Below are 9,302 nucleotides of genomic sequence, written 5' to 3'. Positions count from 1 at the left end.
TGCCAAGGTTTCCATCCAGTCCCATGTAGCCCGAGACCCTCCGCAAGCTGAAAGACTTACTGGAGGAACCCCGAGGCTATCCCAGTGAAGTCACCAGAAACTGAAACCGGAGGCTAACTGAGTCTGGGGCTTGAGGTGTCTGCGCCACTCAGCCAATAGATCGACACCAGAGTTGGGTCCTAGAATAAGTGTTTATTATCAGAGCACTGGTGGTCTGAGAAGGCAGCGGGTTAACACCTCCAAAAACTGCCTAACATTCTCAGACCAGCTTGGGTATTTAAGGGAAAATCTGTAACGTTCCTCTAAAGGCTACATGATGGTTCTGGGGGTCTGCATGGAGCTTTCCCGCTGGCAATGTGGCTCTCTGGTGGTCAACAACCCGAGAACAAAGATGGGAGTAGCCTGGTAAACCATGGAGATTGTGATCAATAAGTCTAGGGGTAATTAATCTTAAATTTCAGGGTAATTTTCTAAAACAGGGAACTGGGTGGACAGGGGACATTCCAAACTCAAGCCACAGGGGATGATCTATTAAGCTACAGGTCAAGGAAAGGTGAGGTCAGATGTGGCAAGGCCTCTACTACGGGGGTCTCAACGGGGCCCTGCTTCAAAATGAGACAATAAAACTCAGGAGACCTTGCCCACGTTAGGGTCACTTGGGCTTCTACACTGACAATATCCAAAGGGGCAAAGTGGTGAGGGTGCCTTTCCCTGTTTCTCCACCAACTCTGAGATATTCCTCCATTTCATGGGTCAGGGGGTGGGCAGCAGTCGACCTGCTCCTCCTCAATTTCAGATAATCGGTTTCTGTATTGGTGCTGTTTTTAAGGGAAGCAACATTGCAGGGATTACTCAACTGAAAGACAAATGGTCCAGTGGGGTGGGGCCCGGGGCATAGTGGCAGGTAAGACAGGCAAAAGGCTCTACCACATGGCAGAGCCAAGTAAACACCCTCAGCATTCATCTGGCGCCTTTCTCCCGCTCCAAACACACTGCTTCTTAATCCCTCAGCACAAGGAAGCTGGAAGTAAACAGAGGCTCAAAGAGCTATCATGCCCTCGAGGCCACACAGGGCTCAGTGTGAAAAATAGGAACCAGATGGAAATAGGATCCGTCTCGTCTGATCTCCAGAGTCTGTTGGACACGTTGGGGACAGCTGACAACAGGTACCGGGAGTGGGGTGGGTGTGGTTAGTGTAGGGAACGATCTAGATCCCATGGTTTCTGTTTTTAAACCTCTTCTCTAAATGCTGGGAACTCTGGCTCAATATTTCAACACCTGTGAGTAAGGTTGGAATTTCAGCAATGCTCCCATATCCGGGGGGCATGGCTGCAATCGACCAAGTGGCTAGGGGCTCTGAATCCAGAAGAAAAGACTGTCTATCACTCACCCTTCCCACTCCCCACTCTACCTGGCAGCTCTTCGGCAACCCGGAGAGATGAAGCACAGCATGGCTGAAGGGAAGGGTGAAATGGACATTTTATTACACAAGGTAGCAAAAATGGGACAAGAGTCAAATCTAGAGTGATGGTCTTTAAATCGGTTCTCCAATGTATAGGCACTCAACCTAAAATAATCATCCTTTTCTCAGTCCTGGGTGAGCAATGGGATCTCATGTAGGAAAAGCTGGGGACCAGCTCACCGGGGTGATACCTAGTGAATTGCATTTAGTCTCGGAGAGAAATGTCTGAGGGCCGAAGCCATTTGGGAGATCATTAGAGAGAGGTCCATCAGAAGTCAGGAATCTCAGGCCCACAATGCAATAAAGGCCATGAAGGCAAAACCAGCGGCCACACAGCCCCACTTGGCCAGAGGGGCCTCAGGGCCAGCTAGCTCCCGGGGCAGAATTTCTAGGAAGGTGACATACAGGAAGGTACCAGCTGCCACACCCTCTAACACAGCCTGGGCTAAGCCTCGCCCCCCTTCAGAGTCTCCTGCAGCCACAGCCAGCCCTATGGCTACACCCAGGGGGGACATGAGAGCAAATGACAGAATGGAGAGCGCGGCCCTTCGTGTTCCAGTGCCTGCCTGCACCAGCCGCAGACCTACACCAAACACCACGAGCCCCTTGTGAGCCAGGACAGCAACACAGAGCTGCACGGTAGCCACTACTGTCGTCTGCAGCCCCACAGCTAGACCTTCAAACACTGAGTGAAAGGAGAGTGAGAGCAGGAGGATGAGCGCGCGGAAGGGACTGCGTGAGGATGAGGGGAGCGATCCATGGCTGTGGAGTCCAAGGACGTGAGCCTCACCGCATTCCTCCTCCTGCACTTTTGATCCTCCAGGAGCTCCAGGATGGCACTGCAATGCCAGCGACTCCAAAAGGAAGACCAGGAAGAAGCCCAGGGAGATGATGAGCTCTCCGTAGGGATAGTTCGTCTGGGAACAGAGAAAGGGGCTGTGAGATGGGAAAGGATGGAAGAAGAGTGGATGGACGTGGGATGGCAGACTGAAGAGAACGCGAAACGTGGGACTAGAACATAAAAAGCGTTGGGGAGTGAAGCCCAGAGGAGGTATGGGCATGCAGCAAGAGACCAGAGGACCCAGGGACACAGTATCAGTAGGGTTAGGAGTACGGAAAAACGATGTGAAGCATGGCAGAGGGTGCAATGAATGAGAGCAAAGCAGGAGGTCTGTCTGGGGTGTCATACACCCAGAAGGATCTGGTCAATTCCTTTCCCCAGGGTCTGAGCTGAGGAGCAGAGGGATTCCTGGAATTTCTCACATCCTCCCCTCAGAAGGGTCTGGGTATGACAGAAGTCTCCGGTTTTCCTCACCCTCCAGGTAGGGGCTGGTGGAAGATACTTACATCATCTGAACTAACATCATCAGAAAAATTTCCCTCACTCTCTGTCCTGTTCTAGGGAGAAAAAAACAGAAATTAGATCAGGCATGGAGCAGCTCAGCTTCCTGTCCTGTCCCGTCAGCTCCACTGATTTCCTTAAAGCCCAAGCTGAGCTGTTGTCATCATTCCACACGACACTGAAGCTGTCATCTTCCCTGTCATTCCACCCTTGTCCTTGGCTCCATCACTTTCCCCTTCTTCCCTTGCTTCTGTTCATCATTCTGGCCTCCCAAGCCCACGACTCAGCTGCTCACCTGCATCACGAACTTCTGGATCTCGGATTCAATTCCCTCCAGTGCTTCAACGGTCATGTGCATGAACCCTGCTCCCAGGAAAACACCAGCAGAAATGCAGCTCAGGAGGCTGAGGACCCGGCGGTGACGACCTAATAAACAGGAGTTACAATCCAGTTGGTGATGAGATGGACAAAGGCAACTAAAGAGCAACAGGCAGCACCCAACATCCCAAGCTTGGGGATGGCGAGAGAATCAGAGCAAGGAGTCAGGATAGCAGGATAGGGAAGTCAGACTTAGGTTATTGGGCAAGGATGAGAGAGGGCTATACCTGTGGCTCCCTCAATCTGGAACCATTTGAAGCAGATGGGAATGAGGCCACAGACCAGGGTGAGAGCCAGCAGAGCAAACAGGCAGCCAATTTTTACTCCTAGTAATGGTTCCATCCTTGGGGTACAGGATAAGCAGAGACCTCCGAATGACAAATGGAGTTACAAGCTTTGGAGCAGGACTGGTGCCTCAGGTGGTCTGAGCTGCAGTGTCCACTCCCGAGATTCTGGAGGCTGTTGTGATCCTCTCTGTTCTGGGCTGCCTCTGCTTATGCAGCCTTGCATAGCTGACTGGGGCCCTGCCCAGCTTCCCGCCCTCTCCCTGCAGGGAGGCCCCTCCCCTGGCTCACGCCTCCTGAACTTGGAAACCAGAAAGTCCAGACTCCCTGTCAGGCACAGCCCTGTGCTCTGTCTTCTCTCCTTCAGTTCCATGACTAATCCAAGGGCTGTGGACTGTCTTAGTTCATGCCTGGGGCTGGTCTAATCCAGTCTATGGTAGCTACTTCCCAGCTGTTTTGCACTGGGGACAACCTGGTCCTGCATCGCTCAGGACATTTGATCTAAGCCTTCCACTCCAACCCAAGTCTTAGATTGCTATGCTGATACCTGAACCGTTCCCTTTCAGAAAGGAATTGGGGCCACCTGGGGCTGAGAGGTCATGCTGCCACCACTCTGAGAACTAGTAGATGAGGGGACTCCTCTTTCCTGTAACCCCGGAAAAATAGCTCCAGGTATGGAAATGTCTGGTGGCGTCTTGAGGTTTCCAGTATTACAACATTGATATTGTTACAACTGCTGATTGTGCCTGTTTCCTGACATGTATTGTGTTAGGACTGAGAGTTTTAGTACAAAGAAAGTTGCTCTAGCTCTGAAACAGCAAGGCTAGGGGAAAACTGAGAAATGAACCAAGTACACGGAAGGACCCTGCCTGGGGAAATGGGTGGAGATGAAGATGCCGTCCTGATGGGGATCACCTCTTGAGGGAGATGCATGAAGCAGACTCTGGGGGAGCTGATGCACCCTGAGAAAGATGACAGGGAAGGACGGAGGGAGAAAAAACTTGAGGCTCGGCAGCTGCTGGTCCCCTATTCAGGTGGCCTACCAGCCCTGAGACCTGCAGAGCCAGTTCTGAGTGCTGGTGCGGCTTTCCGCACTCCTGCAGTTACTTCCCTGGGACGTCCTGGTCTCTGGGAGAAGCTGTAGTATTCTTATTCTTACAGGAGCAGGTGAGCTTGAGATCTGGGTGGGAAGACAGGCACTGGAAATCTGAGGATTCACTTCATTGCAGGGCAGACCCCCATACCTTTTAAAAATCACAAGATCCATTTCCATTCTTAGAAAACTTTTAATTATTATTATTAAAACCTCAAACAGATATGTAGGGTACCAGCACTCCCATCCTGGATACCAGGTAGCTCTAGCCTTGGCAGGCATGATAGAAGAAAACTCTGGGTACACATCTGTCATGCGGGAGACCCTGCTCGCTGAGCCATTTGTCATGCAAGGCGGCATGTGGAGTCTCTGGTCCCGCTCCACACATAAGAACGCAGGATATGGTGAGGCCAAAAAGGAACAACCATGGAGCCATAGATAGGGGAGTCACACCACTATAGTCTCGCTGGAGGCTGGGTTGGAGACACAGGAAACAGGAGCCACATGATCTGCAATCCTCACTCCGCCGCTTGCTGGCTCAGCCGCCATCTTCTTGCTAACCCCCATTTTCTGCTAGCGTAGCCACGGCAATTATATTAGTGGCCAATAGCTCACTGGTTACAGCTAATGGCCAACTAGCCACAGCTGATGGCCATCCAATCATAGTTGATGCCCATTTACTACCCGAGCCAGTACCTTTCCATGTGAGGCCGAGAGCCTGGAAACTGCACTCCTGGCTCTGTCCCCACAGCATCCTTGGCAGCTCTCAGCGGGATCTATAGCAGCGGCCAGAGGAAGCTCAGACGGTGTGGTCACAGGTAAAAGATCTCCCCAGGAGCTGACGCGGGCACAGTGATACAAATCCCTATGGAAGAAAAGGTCACTGTGGGCTGCAGGTTCCTGCCACCTCCCACTAACTCGGGTCACAGTCTCTATACCTGCCGTGTCGACGGGCTGTGATCACAGCATGCTGCATATGCCCATTGGACTGCATAGGTGACAATGCACATGGCGTGGCCGTTTAAGGACAGGCTGAGTGATCCGGGGCCAGCGATTAGCCTCCTCTGGAGACCCTCGGGCAAGGATCACCATCGAGAACTTTTCCTCCTTTGGCTGCTTTTTCTAAGATAAGGACAGAGAGACTGCTTGGAGGAAAAAGATACAGGGAAAAATTTTTTTTGACCCTCATTCCTGCAGCACTTTCATATTCTATGTCATGCACATTCAGGCCCTAAAATCTCCAGGCTATTTTCTGAATTTTCCAACTCCTCCCACCTCTGATTCTTTCTCATCCTTCGTTCCCAGTCTATTTTCTCTCTGCTGCAATGCTCCCAGGATACATACCCAGCTGAAGGGGATGGAGTGGTAAGCCTGGGAAAAGCTACAGGCGAGGGGCTCAGAGGCTGTCAACTGGGGACACGGAAGTTCATGAGGCCATGGTAAACACACATAAAAGACAGGCAGTGAGACAAAAGAACCATAGGTCATAAAACTGAAAACCTAGGAGTTAAATGGTCAGGAAGGGATAAGAGAGCATAGGAACAGAAGTAGGGAGAGCAGTGGAACCACTAAGAAACCCGATAGGGACACAAAGCAGTGGAGGGTGGCTTAGCTTTGCCCTCTCACTTGTCCTGCCACAGCTGAGTTCAGATCTTTGCGTGCTGGGAAAGGTGGAATACTCACTGGGGCAAAGACAAAACCTGGTCGAGGGTCCAGAGGTGACTTCTCCTTTCCCTGAAACAAAAAAATATATATATATTAAGCTGGGCCAGAGGAGTCTACTCTTATAAGTCAATCTGTGCACTCAGTCAGTTGAGGACTCCTTTAAATTCAATTCTGGTAATTATTAACTATGTTCTTTGAGTTAAGCTGGCTGCTTCTCTAATACTCCAAACAAAGAACTTTCTCTTTGCAGTAGGAGAAAGGCAGGAACTTGGCACATAGGATGGTGCTCTCCTTGTCAGCAACCGCCACTCTCAAACAAATCCCACTCAGGACAACCAAATTTATGACCATACACTGGCTCCTATAGTCCTAAAGAAATAAGGTTCTTGGCTCAGCAATGTCCTAGATCAGGGGTTGGCAAACTTTGTTTTGAAGGCCCAGAGAATAGGCAAAATCTGTTTCTGTCCCAACTATTCATCTCTACTGTTTGTAGTGTGAAAGTACCCATACACAAGAGACACTCAAATAAACCTGGCTCATACGAACACAGGTGACAGGCTGGATTTGATCCATAGGCCCTAGTTTGCCAACCATTACCCTATAGCATAATGACTTCATAGGCCTACTAACCTGAGTCACTCTTACCATTGTATGACAGAGTCTCTTCAGGTTTCAAAGGAGTACCAGTAATTGGTGACAGATAGGTACAGAGGAGGGGGAAGTAGGGAAAGAACCTTACCTTAAGGACAAGGTCCCTGGCTTCCATGAGCAGGCAGTGCCCAGCTTTTGTTCCATTCTCCACCAGTATCTGTTCACAAAAGGGGAAACTGAGCAGAGGCCCTGAACTACATGAAAACATAAATGTAGCTTTGTAAGAACATTCACAGATGGAATAGTGGTCCTAAACGAAATGGTATTATATACAAGATGGGGATGGAGACCGTAAAAGAGGGACAAAGGATTCTGTGCAGGAGAAAAGAATGAACACAAGCTCCAATGGATAGAAGGGAAGGCATGGAAACCATGAAGCTGCTTTAAAACTTGAAGGGAAAAGGGATTTCAGCTCACCAGAAAATCACTTGTCTTGCGCCACAGGGTTTGAACGACCTCAGCGCGCTCAGCCTTGCTGGGCAGTTCACTCAGGGAAAAGGCTGAGACCACCACATTGAACTGTACCTGAGGACCAAGAGAGGGACACGACAGACTCGACATCTCCCCTGCCAAGAGCACGACAGTCTAGCTCCCTAGATTTCTTCTGCTGCCTTTTCTCTTCTGACACTCACTGCTGGGTTGCAAAGCCGAGGCCACACTTTTCCAGCTGCCAAATTCCGCATTTAGCTGGCATACTCTACACATTGCCACTTGCCTTGGGTGATACAGGTAGAAACTGTCTGAAAAAGACACTTGGAACATAAGGTTCTCCAGATTCTGAACCACCTGTGGAGGAAAGGAGAGGTGTGGCAACTATGAGTGTATAGGTATAAACTGAGGTGATATCCTGATGAGAAACATGGCCCCGACAATAAAGGAAAATGCTAGGTGAGAGTGAAAGAAAGTAGGGTAAAGGGGTTCAGAACAGGCCTTTCCAAGATGAGACACTTTGGCATGTGAATTATTTTGAGCTGAAGGCAATTAGAACCTGTGGGCTCAAGAGAAACTTTTACCTTTCCCTTGAAGAATTTAAATTGGGGTCTTGCCCATCATAGTTATTACCAGAAAGAACATTTTATGGCCTATCTATAGGACAGAGCAAACTTCTAATTACTGAACATCTGTTCTTATCTACTTAGAAGTTCTCTCCTCTCCTCTGAAGCCTCAGGGCACCTTACCTCATTCTTTACCTGTTTGTCACATATACCCCATTTTACCTTTCTGTCTCTGAACCGCTCCTGTATGCAGGGTTCCTGAGCATATGCATATAGTTATATCTGATCATTTGCTCTTGTTAACCTGTCCTATGTCAATTAAAGTATCAGACCAGCTGACAGAACGTAGAAGGGTATAGGAAAATTTCTCCCTTCTCATAGGGTAAGCAAATATTTAAAAGGGCAGGGAGAATATTGGGTTACCTGCCATGTTTATCTTACCCAAACCTATCCACTTGAAATGGGCTTCAAGTTCTATATTTAAGAAAACCTTACTGAGCAAGATTAGGGCACTGTAGGCCAGGACACTTTTTTTTCTTCTTTTTTCCTCTTGCTGCTCTGGTTTCCTGTGTAATATTGAGCTGCTCCAATCTGAATCAGGGTCCAGGATGAATCCAGCAGGAGTGTGGCTCTCCTTATGGTGGGAGAGGTGGGTGTAGGGTTGATTACCTGGGGTGGCCTGAGATAGTAGCTGAAAGGAGAGCCTGTCTCTTAGGACGAGGGCAGGGTCACTGCTTGGAATAAAGGGTATGACATTAAGGCCAAGAGGGGAGACTTTGACCTCTGCACAGGTCTGGGGTAAGACTTACATAGTAAGTTATGGGAAAGTTTGGATTCCCAAGTATATGGAACTTGGTGGTGGAATTGACAAGTTTACAGGAGCCGTGGAAGGCTGACACTCAGAGCCCAGGTTTTACAGAGTAGTAGCATAAATAGTTATGAAGTGTGCATTTTCACATCTGTTCAGTCAGTTTCTCCTGAACATAAGATATTTTAACAGAAAGTGCTTCCAGAAGCAGCATTTTTTTTTCCTAGGCAACCTGGTTATACTTAGGAAGTTACATGTAACATCTTATAGTCATAAATATAAATGGCTGCCTGCCTTTCACCAAAGGCTACTGTAAAGATATAACATATATAATGAGTTTTGAATTAAAATTCTCAATAACTATTATGCATTATATAAATGACCGACTTCATGAAGATAAGGAAGTTGTCATGCTAAATGACATACCTGGTTTTTAAAAGCAATTGAAATTAAATTAGTCTTATAAATTGCAACGTGGACTTCTGGATGTAGGTATCAAATGTCTTTGAAAAATCAGGAATGTAGATTCCATTCTGGAATCAAAAAGCAAGACACAAAGAATAAATTATTTCCCCTTTCTCCCTCTAGATAATATTTAAATTGAACGTACAATGTTGGTGTATC

At 48.5% G+C, this 9,302-nt stretch overlaps 1 protein-coding gene across 4 annotated transcripts; it reads right to left on the bottom strand.

Annotated features, from left to right (window-relative positions):
* Positions 1 to 1,454: 1,454 nt before the first annotated feature.
* LOC141570616 (zinc transporter ZIP2-like) lies at positions 1,455 to 7,757 on the bottom strand. Of its 4 annotated transcripts, none has more exons than XM_088796943.1 (9): positions 7,591 to 7,757; positions 7,293 to 7,400; positions 6,964 to 7,032; positions 5,904 to 6,293; positions 5,498 to 5,681; positions 3,410 to 5,424; positions 3,100 to 3,230; positions 2,810 to 2,860; positions 1,455 to 2,379 (listed from the first exon to the last, which is right to left on the bottom strand). In XM_088796943.1, the coding sequence occupies exons 6-9, from the start codon at positions 3,522 to 3,524 to the stop codon at positions 1,747 to 1,749; spliced, it is 930 nt and encodes a 309-aa protein (XP_088653069.1). In that variant the 5' UTR covers positions 3,525 to 5,424; positions 5,498 to 5,681; positions 5,904 to 6,293; positions 6,964 to 7,032; positions 7,293 to 7,400; positions 7,591 to 7,757; the 3' UTR covers positions 1,455 to 1,746. The 4 variants fall into 4 exon arrangements, with proteins under 4 accessions (XP_088653069.1, XP_088653070.1, XP_088653071.1 ...); XM_088796944.1 differs by having other exon boundaries at positions 6,243 to 6,293; XM_088796945.1 differs by lacking the exons at positions 6,964 to 7,032; positions 7,293 to 7,400; positions 7,591 to 7,757 and having other exon boundaries at positions 3,410 to 4,646; positions 5,256 to 5,424; positions 6,243 to 6,448.
* Between the last annotated feature and the right edge of the window lie 1,545 nt (positions 7,758 to 9,302).

The sequence above is a fragment of the Rhinolophus sinicus genome, chromosome 3 (genome assembly GCF_057876585.1).
Source record: "Rhinolophus sinicus isolate RSI-liver-muscle chromosome 3, RSI-T2T, whole genome shotgun sequence".
NCBI lineage: Eukaryota > Metazoa > Chordata > Mammalia > Chiroptera > Rhinolophidae > Rhinolophus > Rhinolophus sinicus.
Note: the sequence above shows the minus strand (reverse complement) of the source record. Positions and strands in the feature narration are given on the sequence as shown.